Source organism: Dermacentor albipictus, chromosome 7, assembly GCF_038994185.2.
Source record: "Dermacentor albipictus isolate Rhodes 1998 colony chromosome 7, USDA_Dalb.pri_finalv2, whole genome shotgun sequence".
Lineage (NCBI taxonomy): Eukaryota > Metazoa > Arthropoda > Arachnida > Ixodida > Ixodidae > Dermacentor > Dermacentor albipictus.
In genome coordinates, this window is record NC_091827.1 from 18,433,176 (window position 1) to 18,453,396 (window position 20,221).

General features: G+C 48.6%; 1 protein-coding gene across 7 annotated transcripts in view; it reads left to right on the forward strand.

Annotated features, from left to right (window-relative positions):
• The window catches only part of Cph (BCL11 transcription factor chronophage), a 592,695-nt gene that overhangs the window by 562,666 nt on the left and 9,808 nt on the right, over positions 1-20,221 (forward strand). For all 7 annotated transcript variants that reach the window (XM_070521709.1, XM_070521707.1, XM_070521710.1 and 4 more), the window contains 2 exons: positions 18,117-18,433; positions 19,608-19,920. In XM_070521709.1, coding sequence (XP_070377810.1) covers positions 18,117-18,433; positions 19,608-19,920 — 630 coding nt within the window. The remainder of the gene's footprint in view (positions 1-18,116; positions 18,434-19,607; positions 19,921-20,221) is intronic.

Consider the following 20,221-nt stretch of genomic DNA (forward strand, 5'->3'; position numbering starts at 1 on the left):
TGGTGTTAAAATGGTGTTTAGAAGGCAAAAATAGGAATTTTAGTCGGGCCACTAGGCCCCGCTGTGATAGAGGTGGTAGTCGAAGCAGGTTTAGCATCTCTGTTACCGAGCAGGCGGAGGAACATTTGGACAAAATAAACTGTGCAGCCCTTCTTTGTACCGTTTCGAGTTCGTTTGTTCGACCTATTTGGAACGGGTCCCATATTATGCTTCCTTTAACGTTCACCTGAAATAGGTAAGAAACATAGGTTTGACAGATTGAGGTGTAAGGTTCAACTTCCTGCGCAGAAACCAAAGTTTTTCTTTTTTTCCCGGCAGTGCTCGTGATATTTGTGATATGCGTTTTCCAGCTTAGGTTCTTGGCGATAGTTATCCCTATGTATTTGAGTGTATATGCATTCGATAAATAAATTTTCTACTATTTTAATCTCCTTGGATTTCATACATTTAACGCGACGCTATGTTTAGAAGAAAGGGGAAGTGTGAACCTGTGAAATCTGTAACGCTCTCTTAATGACCCTCCACTCATTGCTCTAATGACTCTTTGACAGCGTATTGTCAATGTCAGTGTCAGTGACCTTGTCAAGCTCACGTGAACGTTATCAAAGAACGACCACCTAAGGGTTGTTAAAAAACAGCTGAAGACGGGTAACCATTCTTCCAGATATACTTCGTTTGTATTAAACGAAATTGACAGCAGTGGCGCGACAATATTTAAAACCGATGAATGTTGCGATAGATATGAAGTCTGCTGTATGACATCGGAGAGCACGTTACATTGACTGGACAAATGTGCTGTCAAGGGCCACTACACTACCAACGTTGTTATAACGCCAGCCACAGTGCTCGGTACCACGGCCGCTGGATAGAAGAGCGTGTAAATGATGTGTCATTATTGACACCACTTTAAAAGGGCAAAACCAACACTGTGCTACCACTGGCAGCACCGGAGCATCCATTGGGCCATGAAATGCCCTCGTATAAGCAACATTGGCTCGACATTCTGTGCTGCCCTTTGAATCGCTCGATTGGCTCCATTTCTATTCCAGTCTTCCATTTTACAGTTACCTGTTTATCCTCGTACCCTGCCACGCATTGTTCTTGTAACACCACGTTCCTCGTATATTACAAGTGCACACATGATTAGTACCTTCAATTCTTGTTTTCTTGTGTGCCCACTCCTGTCTATATCGTTCTTCGCGAGGTAGCAGTATGTGGAAATAACAAAGATATAAAAAAGAAGTATCCTGCACAAAAAAGAAAAAGAAGAAAAAAAAGAGAGAGACAGAAGTGCACTCCTAGAGAAGTAAGTGAGCGAGGCTTTCAGAGTCGCTTCTCCGACGCTCGACTGACGTCCTCGTCGCCACTACGCATACGGCGCGCAGACGAGCCATAAGATATGGCCGTTCCTTCTTGGCCACCAAGGCGTAGCGACCCCTGGAAGTGCGTTCACGCACTATGTCATCTGGAACGCGCCGGCGCGCCTTCTGCTTTACGCACACAGACACACACCTCTCCTTCGCTAGTTTTTCTTTTATTTAATTTACTTTTTTACTCCAGATTCTTCTTTTTATATTTCTTTATTCTGTCGCACGCTATTTACTTTCTGACACACGGATCACTTGTGGTAAACCTTTTATTTTTTGTTGTCGTTGTTGTTGTTTGTTCACTGCTCGACTTGCCTCGCAGTATAGCTGCGGTATATATTCACCGTTCTTGTTTATTATTATGACTAATAATTTTTTTTTCGCAGCTGACCCGCGCCGCACACTTTACATCTGAAACGATCCTTCTCTCGCGTCTCGTCGAAACCACTCAGCCCCGCGTTTACGCTCTTTTTTTTTACTCCTTTTTCACTCCAGATTTTTTTTTTGCCTCTCTCGCAACGGGAATCAAAACGCACGCCGTTTATACTAAGGGAGCGGTGTGTGCGCGCGTGCGAGCGTAGTTTCGGGATGCTTGCGTTCGGAGGAGCGAAGCGCCTGAGAAACACTCGCCATCGCCGCGGGAGAAGTCGTCCGCAAACAGATAGACCACTTCACGACCTTCCTTCTCCATTACGTCGCGCGCCCAGGTCTCCCCAACTGCGTGTCCATTAGGAACATTTCTTTGTTCTTTCTTTTTTTAGGTTTCTTAAGTTCGTGACGTTCGTTCGCATCTTTTGTAAGACCACGGTTCAGTGCCTAGCGTGAACCACTTCTGCTTGTATACCGCGTCCCCCCATTTTTGTTGTGTAATTCGGCCTCTCTTCTTAAAAAAAAACATAAAAATAAAGATTTGCGATGGACGATGGCTCAGGTTTCATCGAATACTGAGCTCACCCCCTCGGTGTGTCTCCGTCCTCTACTAAACATTTTCTTTTGTTGCTTTTCTTTAGTTCGCGTTTTCAGATAATAGCTAGAGACGGACCCAGTATCTCTTGAAGTGTAAACACGTGAATGCGTAATGGCAGCCGAGGCGCAGTACCGTATGAATATGTCAACAGAGAATGTAAGAGGATCCAGGCGCGGAGTGCTTGCTGTACTTACGGTTATAGATGCGATGCACGCAGCCAGCCCTGTGTACATAGGAGTCTGTTTTGGACATTGATTCTTTTTTGTATGTTTTACTTTTTGAAATCTTCCCGGCTGCTCGAACAACCACATAAGTGGGAGGGGGGGGGGATGTCCGCAGTCGGCGGCGCGAAGTCTAATAGTTGCCTCTTGCTGACGTAAGCAAATAGGAGTAACGTGTTTAGCACGATGAAATATTTTACGCGCGATTGTAATGCGGGCATTTCAGACGCCGCCCGCTGCCTATAATGAAGATTGTCACCTCCTACCATGATAATGATGATGATGATGATATGTGGTTTTTAATGGCGCAAGGGCCAGTTATGGCCAAAGAGCGCCATGACAATCATACATTATCATCAGCTATCCTATTATCCTATCATACATTATAGACAGTCTCAGTGACAACTTTGCAGCGAACAGTCAAAGAAGGCCGACGCGTAATGCGCCGAAACAAAAGAGTGGTTCTCCTCCCTGTACAGCCTGCTCGCTCGCTCGCGAGCTTTCTTTCACTGCATTGGTTGGCCAGGGCTTACGGTTGCGTAGCACGCGCGCTCTTTATCCTTTTTTGTTTACTTCACGCCCATTTGTCGCCCGCCACTGACGAAAGAAAGCTTGCAGCAAACCGCACACACCGCACGATATATCTCGTCTTCTTTTTCTTGTGTGTATGTGTGTGTGTGTGTGTGTGTGTGTGTGTGTGTCATGTCTCGTTCTATCTTTTCACTCTTCCGTCCCGAACCGACTCTCATGCTCTTAAGCTAGTGGCTAGTGGCCAATAGTTGTGGCTAGTAGTTGTGGCTAGTGGCCACTAGCCACTAGTGGCCAACGCCTAGTGGCTGCGGTCACTTTGCATCGAGTGATCGGCGTCGTCGGGACGTCTGTCGCCATCCCGAGTCGACGCTGGGTGTCGCCACAGTGCACATCGCACTTTCAGGCTGCTTCTGTTTTTCTCGGTAGGTGCTACAAAGCGCTGCCAAGACGCTGGAGCGTTGCTTCATCGCGTTTTCTGCTCTTGGAGCACTCTTTCTCCCTCTGACTGCTTAAAACTCACTCCACTATCTTTTTCTTTTTCTTTTTTCTTATCGGGGGTCCGGGATGAAAGGCTGCTAAGTACTCGCGAACTGGCAAGCACTTCAAGTACTTGACTCCCGCTCTATTTCCCTTCAGCGTGTGCTAAAGCGTTGTGGAGTCATGAAAATTGTGGAACTCAAGCTAGTTTTCGTTGATGCTTCCCTAGCGAATGATGGAATATACTGCACCGTACTGCAAAAAAATGCACAAAGGGGCATATCCTTGCATATGACACACTCTAGTGCCTTATGATATCGAATGAACACATAAAATACTATACAAAGGTAGAGCTCATGTTGGTGAATCACTAATTATCATAGAAGTAACATTGACGATGACAACAAGATTCGGACGATCGAGTAGCACTTAACAGTCAATTTTACAGAAAATTGCACGCAAAACGTTATCAGTCTTGTTCTCAAAATTGTTTAGTACAAAATGTGCTTACGTTGTACGCAACGGCGTCGTATGGCGTATTTGACTACGCGAGCGTCAGCCTGAAATCAGTTCCCACGTGATCGTGTCGTATGCGCAATGACATCCTAGTCCCTGCGACATACATCACCGTAGTCTAGCGTGTTTGCTTTAAATTTTACGATATGTACATCGCTTACCTTCATCGACCGTCGTTTGTGCTAACGTCCGATTCTCGCCCCAGTGTGTCGAAAAGAAAAAAAAGAAGGTGCCTATAAATAGAAGGTGTCTTTCACGTTTTTGGAATACCGGATCTTCGTCAAACTATTTTTTCTTCTCGCAATTTTTTAATTTTTTTTGGTTTTCTTTTTCGAAAGAGGAAAATAAGACTACGGCTGGCCGTATTCTCTAATCTCGCTCTTCCAGGCGACTTGCACGTTCGAGTATTGGGGCTCCCTGTTGCCCTCCCTCCCCACTCATCCTACCCGCTTTTTCTTGCCCCAATAATTTTTTTTATCGATCATAAACGTTTTTCACCTTCGAGAGTTTCTTATAAAGCATCGTTTGTTTCCCATATAGTTTCATTTGATTCTTCGTATGCCAGACAGGCCAGAAATGTCGACGGTAAGCACATATACCGGTGTTGTTAGAGGATATTATTACGTATGTGTCGTTTATTTTAGGTCGACTAGTTTATACCATTTCTCGCTGACTGTGAATTGTGCAGCTCGCTTTAACATCGACTTTGCTGCCTGGGGTGTCCGATGATCTCCTATAGTTTGCTCCATACTTTAGTCCTACAAATGTTCGGAATTAAAAAAAAGAAGAAGACAAGAGAACTGGATGGAAGGATATGATGGATAAAAAATTTCGATTGTAAGCATATGAGCGCGATGTAAGGTATGTGCAGTGACACATAAGCACATGAATATAATGCATTTAAATAAATTCAAAATAAGATAGTACATTTCAGCCAGAGTGAACTAAACGATACGAATCAATAAGGAAATATATAGTATAGGGGTATTACTCAGGCTCGCGCGTGCGCACCTGACCCTTCTCTGGATCGCACAGCGCCGGCGGAGCGGCAGTCGCTCCCTAGCACTTTCGCAGCAGCCCTAGCAGTCAGAGCTGTGACCCCTGACCCGCGGTTCGCAGTGAGTTGCGACCACGGCGGGTTCAGGCCAGTGGGGACAGGGTGAGTCTCGGCCTAAGGTGTTTATTCACCTTGGTGTACAATGATTCCAACAGACAACAACAGCCACAACACATACAAATACAGCACAAAACACAACCGCAGCGGCGGAGAATTCCGCACGTCTGGGGTGAAACAAACCGCACAATGTGGGAGCCACAAAAGAGGCTGATAAGAGTTCAGCTCACCCAAAAGTGGATCCGCGCTCGGGCCCTGGGGCGGTGAGTCGCACACAAAGGCCGGGCGCAACACAGGGGGACGGCGTGCGGCGGTCTCAGCGGCTGATTTGAGATGCGGCCTTTCGCTAGCTCTTCCGCCGTGAGACAAAGATGCGTCGGGGGAATAGCGCTTCTCCCGAGCGGCGGAGAGGGGGTCTCCCCGGTTCCAAGAAAGGGAAAGGAGGGAACGGGGTGCCTTGGCTGCAGCGTCGCGGCCAGGCGCGAAGAGCAGCGGGAGTGGCGAAGGTGCCCTCTCCACGCTACCCTCCGCGAGCGAGCACGTGATTATCGCGTGATAACCGCGTGGCCGCTCCGGAGATATCGGGATGCGCGTGCGATCCCCACAATAGCAACACCTAAAAGCAGATATCCTTAAAGTTTACTTCTCAAAACTAATTAAAGACGTAGCTGTTGAACAACACGCACTTCGTACCCTGCCCTATGTCTTTCCTGGACTAAAGAAACAGTGTCCATGTCAAGTTGACCATCATTTGAATATGTGGTTCTTTTAGGGAAAGTTCCTTCGAGGCTGCACAGTTTGAGAAAACGTTTACATTTTTAGCAGCGTAACTACAACGGAAGTACAGCTATATTACAAAGCGCCTCCCCCCCTCCCCCCAAAGAAAAAAAGAAAAGAAGAAGAAAAACGCAAGAGCGGGAGTGTGTATCTTTGGTCCCTTCTATCATCAATTGTCTTACGCGGGTTTTTCCGCTTCACGGACTCACAGTTAGGCGCATTTGTCTTGAACTCGCACGTAAAACATCATTAAAAGCTCGCTGTCGTTGTCGTTGCCGTCACTTTATATTACAAGGACAGACTTTAATACACGTTTCAAACGCTGTTTGTCGGATCGCCAGAATCTCTGACGCTAAACACGCCTATCGCGCTGACATCTTCCAGCCCCCCCCCCGGGCCCCCTCCGACAGCTGCTGTCCGTCATTGCCATCAGAAAAAGAGACCGGCACACCTCGTACTAAGCAGTGTACAAAGACAAAAGAAGTGAATAAAACAAAGCGAACACGACACGCCGAATCCGAATGCCATCCAACTTGCGTGCTGTAGGGACTGCGCCTCACGGCACTAAGCAGACAAAAGATTTTCTCATATAAAGCGATCGGCGGGAGCTCACTTTACTGTCCTGTAAAAGTAAAAATAGGGGATGGCAGAGGACAACAGGATTGAAGAAGAAGAAAAAGAAGAAGCTAGGAGCAAATGCTGAGGAGGCCGCGGGTACGAATGCAGTTCCTAGCAATCCGGCGTCTCCCTGCTCCGCTGTTCTTCCCGCCTTGTTTTCCGCGCCGGTCGGTGGCTGCCGGTGCGGGCCTTATATAATGAAATGGAAGGCTCGCAACGACGACACACGTGTGCGTGTGTACGTGCGTCTGTGGGTTGTTTGTGTGTCCCCGGCCGCGTCTAGAGCGGCGCTGAGAGGAGGAAGAGAGGGAAAAGCCCAGGGAGTAAGGGCGCGGGGGGGGGGGGAAGGGGAATTGCACAACAGCGGGCTACCGGAGTCCCGAGGAGGACCCGGCGGCGCGCACAGGAAATTAAAATACACCCGAGCAGTGGTCATCAAGGAAAGATCAATCTCTGTCAAGAACTCCTGCGGGGAGTTTGCGCCTGCCAGCGACGACCGACCGAGCGAGCGACCCGAGCCGACCAGATGCCCCCCCCCCCTGCTTCCCTCCCCCAAACTCGCCTCTCTCCATCGTGTAAGGAGGAACCTGGGGTGGGGAATTGAGTAGAGAGTGAAAGGAACCCTCTGAGTGCCCCAAAAGTGGAAGGAAAGAGGGTAGAATGGAGGGACAGAGGGATGTGATGGGACAAGGTAGAGACGAGAGCAGTGTTCCCCATGGGGAGACCAAGGGATCGTAGCTGAAACAGAGTGGGAAGATAGGAGAGGATGCGAGGAGTATGCGGAGTCTAGGCATTGTAAAGGAGGTGGTGGTCAAGAGGGACCTAGGTGAAAAAAAAGTACGCACATGCAAGATGGGATTGTATTCCCTATGGGGAGAGTGAGGGAGCCTCGCTGGACTTAAGTGAGACCTGCAGAGGCAGAAAGTAGGGATGTGCGTGGGAATCACGAGGGAAAGGCCTTCGTGTTGCGTGCGTGTTGCAGCGAGAACGTCGCAGTGGCGTTGGTCACGAATATAGCAGAGTGGGTACCCAGTGCAGAATGGCCGCGATCAGTGAGAGGGGAAGGTGGGTGCACGTGTTTCTGTATTTGGTTAACCCGTCGCCACGCTCTAGACAGCCCCCTTTTCCCCGAAGACTCGATGTGTGTAGAGGACTCTGGGGATTATCCCGTTGTGGGAAAGATCTTCGAAGGAAAACAGCAAGGAAGGAAGATCTGAGCGAAGGAAATGAAAAAAAGAAGATAAGGACGCGAGTAACTCGGCATCACATGCGCAAGTATACAAATAGCATGACTTAGCACTAAGGGAAATGAGGACGGATACCAGGTTCCGGTTTGAACCAGTGCTTTGTTGTTTTCGTCGGTTAGTGTACACCTCTTTATTGCTTGACTAGTGGTGTCCTAATGTCTGGATCAAGTCTGAAATTATGCAGGACGGGAACTTGAACGAGAAAAGAGAGCTATACAATGAATGCAGAAGCGTCGCAGTGTCTGATAGCGAATGCGTAATGCGTGTGTGTGTGTGTGTGCGTGTGTGCGTGTGTGCGTGTGCGTATATGTGTGTGTGGCCTACTCTGGACAACCGTCAGCTGCGCTTCGCTCTTCGTAGAGGAAGGACGTGTGTCGAGTGAGCACCTGAACAACACTTTACAATGTAGTGAGCGCTGTTTAAATCATGGACCCAGGACCTCAAAGATGTGCGACGTAATGCTAATGCAGTTATTTCTCATTTTTTTCTTTCTTGTAATCGCTTTTACGAGTGCTTCCTGCCTTATATTCTTCGCTTGGATGTGACAATTACGCGGCAGTGCCTGCGTTGTGGCCCTAATGCATCACTTACTGCTCCTGATCTACTAAATTCATTGGCTAACGAGCGCTGCTGACAGAAATTTGACAGGAGTGGTTACTGAAACTCGTGCGAGTTGTACATTTTGGAGGCAGATCATCACAATGGCACCCCCCCTACCCCCCCCCCCCCCCCCCGCGTTCCTAAAGAAAAGTGAATTTTTGAGCCTCCCCTTAAACCCTCTTCTTCGGCACACTATAAAGACAGAAAAAGAAAGAACATGCGCATATACAGAAAGAGAAGACATCTGCTCCCAGGATTGCCTATGGTTTTGACACGTGCATATGCTTTGGGAGCAAGAACGAAAATGAAAGCAAAAGAAAGACAGGTTAGAACTGACCGCACGAACGTTGAAAAGCTTGCGTGGTCACGCATATTGAGGTCCGATTTGCGCCCATCCAAGAGTTTCGGCAGCCTTTTCACTTCTCTCTCTTCATATTATTTTTTCTTCTCGCTTTGGAGTTTTGCGACCAAGCTCACCGAAAGGTCCGCCACGACTCCGAGCTAAACCAGGAAAGGGAGGAGTGCATAATAATCCACGCGACCTTAAGAGGCACTGAGCGAACGAAGAAACACAAAAAGGAAGATCCCCAAATCTCCTCCCGCCGCCGCCCCACCTCTCTTGGTTCGGCAGCCAGGGAAAAGCATGGTCATATCTGCAAGCCAAAAATCTTTTTCACTTCAGGCCCGACAAATACTGTGTCTTTGCTTTCAGTACCTCTGATGTTTTCTATTCTTCTCCTTTAACCGTGTAGTTTATTATTATTATTATTATTATTATATTTTTTCAGCGCTCTCGCTTGGACGTTTGCGTAACTGCCGGCGTAAGGGCTATCGTTGTCTTTCTAGTCTATTGTGATGGATGCGCAGCTGTTACCGTTAAGCATTGCTTCCATCGGATGCAATCGCTTGTCTCGAGCGAACAGTGAAGTACACATAAGTCTGCCCCGCATGGGCAGTCTCGTCAGATGTTAAAGCATTTTTTTATCATATCGTTACCGTTTTACCGTTACCGATAATATTTATGAAGTGTTCTGAGTCCATCTTTTCACGCGTCGCCAATCTCACCTGAAGTGAAATGCGAGGGGCGAGGCCGGGCACACATATCCGGCATTCATTAAAAGAAAACGTCTCTCTCTCTCTCTCTCTCTCTCTCTCTCTCTCTCTCTCTCTCTCTCTCTCTCTCTCTCTCTCAAATACCCGGTGAACTCGGCGCCTTCAGAGTTGGTGGCCGGCAGTGTCGATAGAATCCTGACTACGGTCAGTTACACTTCACTCCTCGAAGAAAGAGGACGTGAGTCGAGTGAGCTCCCGAACAGAACACTTTGCAATGTGGTGAACGCTGTTTCAATCACGGATCCGGGGCCTCAAAGAGGTGCGACGTAATGCTAACGCATTTCTCTAGCATTTACCGCTAAATAACATACTGAATTTATTTTTTAACTGCTGTTCCAAAGGGTCATTCGTAGGGTCATCTCTTTTTTTCTTATTTTACGCTCACGATTCTTTCCTCGTTGGAGATGTCAGGGACGCAGTGGAAATAATTAAGAGCTTCGAGCCGAGACGGGAACAAGATGAAAGCCGAACCGCGCGGCAACACAAGCGAAGCGTTTCCTGCTCGATGGTCCACGGGTGGCGAGCTCGGGGCCACCAATAAAGACTCATCAATCACTGACTGCTGCGCGGTAGGCTGGCCCTCGCATTGTTCGTTCTTTCGTTTTATTCGACTTGTGTCCCGCTTCCGATCCTACCCTTCATCTAGCACAGCTTCGCCTATAGAGGGATGAGTTGCAATAGGGGTGAGGGTAGCTGGCTTTTTTTTTATCCCGGTCCTTTTTGGTGTTTGGTTTTGTCAGTCGGAATGTATTTTTGTTGCTCTCGATGTGAAATGAGCGAATAAGTAAATGAAGAAGACGGAGTCCTAGCGTGGCAGCACGCGAATACAGTCACGCGTAGCGGGAGTCCAGAAACGTGAGAAAAAGCTAGTTGGCTAACGAAGTCGCTTAATTTCATTAGGATCGAAAATAAGGAACGCCGGGGCTTGCACAAAAGCTGTGAGTTATGTTTTACGAGTTTTGACGCTACGCAATCTCTAAACTTGTGCATACACATTTCGGGCAGTGTCGTCAATCGACGCGAATATTTATTGTCGCCTTGCAAGGTTCCCAACAATGCGTGAACGACAATTAGTTGCGGGCTTCTGAAAGTGCGCTTTGCCTCCTAAGGATTATGTGTGGGGTGAAACCATTCTTCCACTTGAGGCCGATGTTGTCCACGAGAGGAACTAAAAAGCGGCTGCAACTTTAGCATGCCTCTTGGAAGTGTGCTTCGCCTCCTAAACTTTCTTTGTGGAGTGAAGCCATTTTGCAGGTTGAGGCTGATGGTAGCGACGAAAAGAATAAGGAAAGCGCCAGAGTGTTTCGGCATAGCGGTGCCGTTCAACCGCTAACACTACAATACCCCATCCCAGCACCTTATAACCATCCCAACTGCTCAGGAACAGTAAATGTCGCGCATGCTCGGTCGGCGCCAGCCGGTATTGGAAATGGTAACGCAATGTCAAATAATAAAAAAAAAACCTTGTGCGGATCGGAGAGATGTATCTGGCGGTATTTCTTTCGTGGAGTGTCGTGCGAAATTTCGTATATCACATTTTCGACTTAACTTCTGCCAAAGCGATAACGGTTAGAACCTTTATTCGTCATTTGACTCGTGTTACTTACTGTTGTCTTGTTGGCAGCCTACCTCTCCCCCCCCCTCTCCACTCTTCTTTTTTTAAATACTTTTTTGAGACAGATTTGGTTAACTTCATTGCACATGTACTCCTTGGCGCGTGTCCCTATACAATATTCTTCAGTCACTACGCCGGCAAACAAAGTTGATGCTTAGTGCGCTGTCGGCAATATTGACGTGTTTTGCGGTTCGGAAAGCGACCACGCCTCCCTCCGCCTCCCCCCCTCCCCCCGAACCAGAAAAACAATAAGAAAGCTGTGGCTTCTATTACAACGCGTTGTTGCATTTAGCGTCGCATGGACATTCAGGCTGGTATGGTTTACACGACCCTTGATCGTGGAAAAAAGGACCGTGTGGGTGTCGTTTCTGTTATAGCGTGTCATTCATAGCTTTACGATTGCATGTTCCGTTATGCCTTTCGCATATACTCTAGAAAGATAGGATGTGCCACTTAAACCTCGTGCTATTCTCTGGATCCCAATCTGTAGCTTTCTCAATAAATAAGAACAAAATGTAAAGCTTGTCTAAACTTGCAGCAACTATAGCGAGGAAGATGTGGCTCCAAAGCACACAGAGCAATGAAAAAGAAGAGACAGAAACAATTTTAGCGCAGACAAGACTCTAATATTGTTTCTAAGCTCAGAGCGCTTTTTATGACAAGCGGTCATCGCCGTATACGACGCTCTTCTTCTTTTAATTTTTTTTGTTCTTGAAATTTTTATATATATAATAAAGAAAGGCTAAGTTGACTCCCGAAATCCCCGCGCAGGGTCTACTATATCCTCAATGTTTTTTTTTTTTTCGCGCGTATGTATTTACGTAACCTAAACGTAACATTTATTTATTTTTGTTTTTCTCTGAAAGCCCGAACGCTCTCCTTATTCGTTAAAACGATTGATCATCGCTGCGCAGTTGAAAGTGATGTATGACCGTTTTGACAACAAAGGAATCAGCCAACGGTAACGGGCGGCGCTGTCGAAAGAAGATGAAAAAAAATTTTGAAAAATAAAAATATAGAAAGGCATGTCGAGAGGGCTCTCCGGGACCCAGAATTAGACCTTGTCTCGAACTCTAAAAAAAAAAGAAAAAAAATTTCGGCTCCGCGGCATCAGCCCCTGGCGCCTGGTCATCACGTAACGCAACATTTTTCCTTTTTTCTCTCCCCCCCCCCCTCCGCTCATCTGCAGCGCGCCATGATACACTTGTTATTTAACTTCCAACTGCCTCGCGTGTTGTCTTCTAAAGTTTCATGCGGCAAGAATTTTTAAAGCTTGGAGAGGAAAAAAAATAAAGTGAAATTATTTGGCTCGTTGTGTACACCCCTCCAGCCTGCCACCGCTCACCCCGAATCCGCTCGTCTGCCGCTATTGTTTGTTTGTTAGATGTTTATACTTTTTAACTATTTCATAACGTCGGCCTGCGTGGAACGTGTGTGTTTGGTTGTTATCTGGGGCGCTCCTTCGTAGAGCGTTAGCCAGATTGTGTGCTTTGTGCGTTAACTTTGGCGCGTTTGTACTACGTACCTTCTGCGCCGTTTCCTCGCCTGGTCCACGTGGTTGTTTCGGTTGTTTAGCTTTCAGCGATGTTTTTTGAAAGTTCGGCAGCCTCTGCGAGTGAACTGTTTGGTCGCCCGGCATCTGACGTGGCGAGACCAGCCTGCGACATTTTTTTTTGTTTCGTTTGCGGTTGTTTGTTTGTTTTTGTAGATTGCGGAGAAGTTGGCCCGATTTCAAAGTACTTACAACGTTTGATTTTATACGCTTTTCGTGTTTGAATTGCTTTTGTTTTCTTCAATTTTTCATTCGGGGTGCAGGGGCCGAATAAGCTAGCCGGTGACAAACAATTAAACGTGCTTCAGGGGCACGAAAAAAAAATAATGTTATAAAACGTCTTGTGATGACGTGTTTCTGATTGTGTACCTTGAACTGAGAACTGTGATGTTTACGTCTCCCAAGCGGGTACGAGTAGTCTACAGTGTGTATACAGCTACGTCTAGCGTGTCATTCTTGGCTTCATATTGATTATGTCTGTAAAGGCTCCTTATAAATAATAATAATAATAATAATAATAATAATAATAATAATGTATGCGAGAAGAACATGTGGCGCTGCCTTCGGACACAGAGCGTGTTTTCGCATCCACTATATTAACAAATGCCTTTCTAGTATTTGAAGACTACAATGCTTTTAGCCAGTGTCTATAAGGATACGCCTACACATTTTTTTCTACTACTACTACTACTACTACTACTACTACTACTACTACTACTACTACTACTACTACTACTACTACTGCAAAGGATGTTGAAGCCCTCTCCAATTTTTGGCCATTGACATGAAAGAAAACGCTCTAATACGACAGGAATATAGATAGCAGCTGTAACTTTGCCGAAGTCATGGCGTGTGATTTAAATCACTTATAAAAAGAAGAAAAAAAAATGCGAGAAAGAAAAGTGAGGCGTTTTCAGCGAGACGTCGGCGTTTCGATGGCGCCCTCCCGTCATGTCGCCCCGTCTTCCATCGATGACCGGCGCGCCGATGATCCATCAAAATTTTTGCCCGCCGAATTTGTGTTCCTTCTTCTTTTGGGCGCAGTAGCCAGGGCTGTTCCTTGCTCTGCTTGTCCACTGCACACTTGTGTTTCAAAGTAGGGTGGATCCGGGACACGGTCACCGTGTTCCGTATATTGTCCACAGAGGGCGGGGTGGTAGCATTACGGAGGCGAGGGGGATGGATGAGGGGAAGGACAATATGGGTTTGGACCTTGCGCGCGGCCGCGGATACCGAACTGCTTGCTTTGCGCCCACGCCGGACAGGCCAACGGTCAATAGAGGAGCATGTTTTACATCGACGTCCTCTAAAAGGTCACAATGGGCGCGACGAGGTCCCTTTAGAGGGGAAGTGGCCCGCTAGGGGGCGCACATTGGTTCGGCCACTGACCGATGGAAGATAGAGAGAGAAAACAAAAAGGAAAGTGCGACGAAAAAAAAGAAAGAAAGGAAGCAAACCGTGGCGCTGACTGGAATGCACTGAGTGACCATGGTCCTTCGGGATCAATTTATATGGCCCTTTTTGTGCAGTTGATTAGATACCGCAGTAACTGTGGCGGCGTACCGTCTCTGCTGTTTGCTTATTTCATACGTACATATCAGGGCCCGTATTGCGAAAACCTTATTTATGTGATAGTTCCTTTTCTTTTTTTTTTTCGTAGGCCAGCATTCGCGAGCGCCAGCCAATCATGATACAGATATTAGGGATATGAAACGACTGCGCTAGCAATGGACAATCTCTGAAGGCACTGACCTTTAAGACAAGTATTGCGACATTGACCGCGGCGTTTACTGTTTGAGGTCGTGCAATAAATAATCCATTCGCACGATGCTTATTTACTAGAAACGACCGTTTGGTCGTTTTCTGATCGTCTTTCGAGCATACGTCGAGTGCTAGTATAAATACTGAGTAGCGCAGGTAGATACTGTCAAATAAACATAAAGACATGAATACCATAGCACTGTCCCTCTTCTGCATCGGCAGATGACTTGCCTTGCCTTCTATTTTTAATCACTTAGTAAAAGAAATAGCCTATTGTGATCTGCAAACTTTCACCCCTGTGGCACCGCTTGCCTGGTTGGCCCGCGGCACGCGATCTATGCTCGATTCAGTCGCTCCCTCCTCACGACCGCATAACTGGCTCGGGCGTCAACCTACTTCGTCGTGGAACGACTCCCAGTGATGGATTACTCCCACCTTAGCGCGACCACCGCGGACAAACTTCTGGGGCGAGGAAGCGACGCTAGCGCGTAAGCGACGTTCACATTCTGGAACTAACACACACAGCGTTCTCTCTCTCTCTCGCACACACTCTCTCTTACACCACCGTTCTCACGCCCTTCCTTCATTCCCTCAAGACATTTCCCTCTTACAACGAAAACAACGCTTAGCCAGCAGCTCTCCCCCAAGAATCTATCGAGACCGACTCTGCAACCTCGCGGTGCGCGGAGTTTGGACCCGAGTGCGAAGAAGGTGCCACGGGGGGTGGGGGGAGGGTGAGGGAGAGGGAGAGAAGCAGTAGGCGACCGCAGTTGACTGACTACGCCGTACTCCTCGCGCGCTAGTGGCGACGAAGTGCTGCGCGATCAACTCGCCTGGAGAGGCGGCGAGACGCCAGCCATCAAGTCAGGTTCGAAGCGCATCGCTCATTCCAGGATTAATTACTCCCCGGAACGACTTCGCGGTGCCCGTGAGACGAGCGACCCGCTCCCCATTTTCGTCTCCCCCCCTCTCATTCGCTCCCGTTTTCTACCGGTCGACCTTTGCACTGCCTTCCCGCTCTCCCTAAACGGAGCTCCGGCTTGGAGGACGCGCTGTTGTGGGAGGAAAAAGGGGGAACCCGGTGCGAGGGAAGGCAGACGGTTCTCCCCTTACGCCGAGGGCGCTAATTGTCTTGTAGGATGACTCCCGAACAGCGGCGGCACGCTATCTGGGGCGAGATCTGTGCGACGGAGAAAGGGCGGAAGGGGAACTACTCCCTCCTTAGGGATCTGCATGCAAAGCGCGCGCGAGAGAGGGTGCGAGCTCGAGATGCGGTCGGGAGTCTTGTATGTCCCGAACGGCGATACGGAGGAAAGGGGATGGCGGGAAGCGCTTTGCAGTGCGTAGAAGACCATAGGCGAGGAGGGGAGCGTGAGCGCGCGAGCGAGCACGCGACATCGGAAAGCAATTATTAGCCGTTCGAGCGGTGCTAATCTATCACGATTAAGTGATCGATGTTCTTCCCCTGCGCTGGCTCCGCGAGAGGTTCTGGTTTTCTTTTCCGCAGCTCCGGCTCGCTTTGTGGCGTAGACCTAAATGCGCCGCTCTTGCGAGCGACGGTGGTGGTTGTACAGCGCCCTCAAGACGTGCGCTGCGACGCGGCGTTTCGTATAGACCTCTTTGGTGGAATGAGCGTACGCGTGAAAGAACGCAAGGTGAACACGGAAGCGGGCGCCACTGGAAGTTTCGTGGGAGCTTCCGTTCCTTCTTTTCGTGCTACCGTTCCCGCAGTTCGATTTGGTCGTGTACTACAGCGATGTGCGAATAGATTCTCGGCTGCGAAGAAGTACACAGCGAGGAACGTTGCTCGAATTTTTCTATCGGTGCATTTGCCCGTAGCCTAATTTCGGAGGCGTCAACGCATTTCTTTCTCGTTCGTTGCTGTCTGCGAGTTTGTTTGTGCGCGAATGTAGCACCACACCGCTGCACTGTTACGGACTACTCGTGCCGCGTCTTCGAGGCAGCAGTATAGCGCTCCATGAACGTCGACTTCGTTGGGGGTTTCCGAATACTTTTGTGCAGCGTAAGCGATGGCAAATTATTCCGACGCTAATCGCTCGGAAGTAATGGGCGTCTAAATTACCTGCTTTCTGGAGGTGACGCGAGGTAAACTATGCCCATTAAGTTAACGACCGCTCGCCCTTCGTAAAATGTGGCAACAAACAATGCGCGGTCTCTTCAACCGTGGCTTGAATGATCGAATTCTCGTTGGCATGTTGTAGTAACACTTCACGAGTTCTCGTCGCGTTCAGGGGAAGCTTTGTGAAAGCTCTCTTTGCTGCGCTCAGGAATTCACGCATCTTCATTTTTATGAGCTAGCGGTTTTCTTGTAGACTCGCTTACGTACATGCAGTGTTGTTTGTCACTGATACCGGGAATCTCCATAGTTAGCACTTGAATGTTACAGCAGGAATCGGGAAATGCACAGAAAAAGAAAGAAAGAAAAGGAAGCAAGGAATAAAGAAACTAACTAGAATATGTGGAGGCGCTGACTGCCTGCTCTTAAGCTTTAGCTTTCCGTTTGGAATCTTGCCATACCAGTTCCCTCTTTTTATTCACTCACTGATGTGGATACAAGCGGAGAGAGAAACGGCAAGTGTAATATTAGACAAATGCTGGCATCGAGCAATGCGCGTGATATTTGTTGAGGTTGCACCGAAAACGATGTCGAGCAGCATAAGAAGCACCGTGTTCGCACTGCCGATGTTGCAGGCACTTTCGCGTAGCTTCTTTAACATGACGTATACGTGACTATATAGTTAACAGCGATAATGTTAATATGAAAATTCACAAGGTCGCTCGAAACCAAAATTACGATGTTTAGGGGCAAATCCACATACTTCACATCGCTTGCACGGTGTTTGACGCGGCGTTGAAAAAAAAATACCACGTAGACATTAGCGCCAGGTTTCCCTCCAGCATGAGTATTTAGAAACTCTTATCTATCCTACGTCTTGCGCGTCGCACCGTAATATTGTTTTACATCCTTAAAAGCGAAAAACGGTGTAAATCAGTCTATAATTCACGTCCTTACACCCAAAGAGGTGTAACGGTGCGAGTTATGTAGACTCATTTACACCCGTCTTCACTTTTAAGGCTGTACATGATTTTACAGTGCGGGGAGCTCTCTGCCGCTGCTGTTATAACCGGCTGTAACCGGTTAGAACCCTATTGAAGTCTGTTGGAGTGTTTGATGCGGTTGTTGGTGCCATATAGTGTTCAGCTGAGATTGCTAGATGTAAGTCTGACGTTGAGGTCATTCAGCTATCACAGCAATGGTGGATAGTATACGGACTTCACTAATCTTCGCGCATGTTGTTTCAAATGTTCTCGCGAAGCTGCGCAGTACGGTTCCTTTTCATTTTTACACCCTCAAGCAGCCATGTGTATTTAAATGCATGAAGGTAAATAAGTCTTCACGCACTTAAACATCATTGGCCAATTGTGGCTTTTACGGTCAAATATTTTCATGTATACGATAAACATACGAAACAACAAAGTTGCTGCTGGCTGGCTGAACTGGCCTACACAGCACAACAGCGCTACGTTTTGGTGCTGTAGTAGTCGCGTCCTTTTTACATGTTTTTTTCGTGCCTAACCGTACCCTGTGTTCTCTTCCGCTTTCTATCACGATGCGCAGAGCCCAACAGCTACACGTGTTTCACGTGCAAGCATGTCTTCCCCTCCGCCTGGCTGCTGGTCCAGCATTGCCAGAACCTGCACGGCGTCAAGATCTACGTGGACGCCAACATCAGCGCGACGGGAGCGCTCTTTCCCCTGGTGGGCGGCGGCCGGTCTTCCGTCACGCCTCCCCTGCTACACCGGCCGTCCTCGGCGCAGCCCTCCGTCGGCGGGGTGTCCAGCGTGCCGGCGCCCACCCCGCCCACCCCCGTGGGGTCTTCGTCCACGCCGTCGGCGAGGTCTACGCCGACGTCGTCCACGGAACCCGCACCGCAGGTGAAAATCTCACGCAGGACTGATGGGGGTCTTTAGGCTCGACCTAGCCTTGAGGCTAGGTCGAGCCTCAAGGCTAGGTCGAGTATATCGGTCTATGTACCATATTGGCAGAGAATGAACGTAGGCACAATATAAAACGTGTAGCAGTAGCGGTGCATGAAGAAGCTAAAGATGTACTCCGGGCAAGACCGGTGTACATCTTTGCCCAGAGAGCGCTTCTGCCCCGAAAAACACTTACCCAGAAGGCGCTTCTCGTGGCCAAAGCAGCTTCCAATGCATTAATTGACCAGCAGAGTGGAAGGAATCAAGGTATCTCGTAAATGCAGCCCTGTGTGGACACATCCAGCTGGTTTCCGTACCGTATGTTATTGCTATGTCGCCAGTGAAGACCGGAGCAGGCGCCTAGCGCATTATAGACGACTGTCTTGTCTCCCGTACTGTGACTAAGAAAAATAATAAAAAAGAAAAAGGCTGCACTACATAGCCAGAAGTATCTTTAGAAGATACCTTGAAAGAAAACGTGATCGTTTGTTTATCGACGAGACAGGACTTGCTTTTATAGGCCTGGAGGTATATCCTATTTTCTCAACGCAGTCTTGCAGACGAAACTGTCCTCTTAGCTCACATGCCTTACAGCCGTACATGAGAAAACTAATCAATCATCTAGAGGAGCTAACGTCGTCATACGAGTAACAACGGTCTTACAGAAAGGAGGAGGAGTGTTGTTTGCCAGCTGCAGGCGGAGCTATAGCCTTGCATAAATTCCCCGCAGTTGCTCCGCCCGAGCGGCCACTTATGAAGCGCGGTGGAATCGGAGCAGTCGCCGGCAATCGCTATAGCAACAGGGCTTTGGCCATCGTCACTGCAGCTTGACGCAACACTAGCAGGGAAGACAGGGCTACGTTTTTTCCCTACACTTTATCAGACTAACACCTTGGATTGTCTCTAGAGGGACTTTCGGCTCATAAGCGGATGTCTTTACACAAAACGCGTTCACTATCGGCCTTGCAACAATCTATCGAACATGATTATGTTGCGCTTAGTGTTACACTGATGATTTTAAGTGAATGACAGAACGTGGACGTGGCGCAATATGATCATGAATGTCCAGCAACTAGCCCCCTTCATCGCTTTACTAAATCTAACGAAGCTGCTGGTGCCGTCCGCCACTCAGGTGACCTCCACGGCCGGCCCCGTCGTCCCGTCGCTGGCCGGCGTCGTGGACCCTGTGGCCGCGGCGCATCCGGCGCTCCAGCTCCTGCGGATGCCGCTGTCCGAACGCCAGTTCGCCGCGGGCGCAGCGGCGGCTGCGGCGGGCCTCTTCGGGAGGGCTTCTAGTCACGACTTCCGCGTGGGCGACCTCCTGGCCGACCAGCTGCGGCCGCAGGTTCCCCTCCCGCCCGTCGCCCCGGCGTCCTCGTCGACGGCGGCGGCGTCCACGCCTCCGACGACCGCTCCGTCGTCCTCTTCGGCCGTGGCCGCTACAGGTACTGCAAGACGCTATTCCTCTTCTTTAGTTAACCTACTTGCACTGTGCTGCCTTTTAGAGCTGCCGCCAAGAATGTTGCAAGAATGGTGGCAGCCCTGGATATCACCGTTTCCGCGGATGTGTTATGCAAATAAGTTCACTAGCTTCCATGTTACTTTAATGCACATGTTCTACGTATACTGCACTTCCAGGTGAAGCGGCACCCTCTTTTCGTCTCTTAACCCCCTCTCTCTTTGTAGGGTTGCAAACAGGACGCGCGTCTGAATCACGTCTGTGCCTTTTCTTCCTCTGCTTTCTAT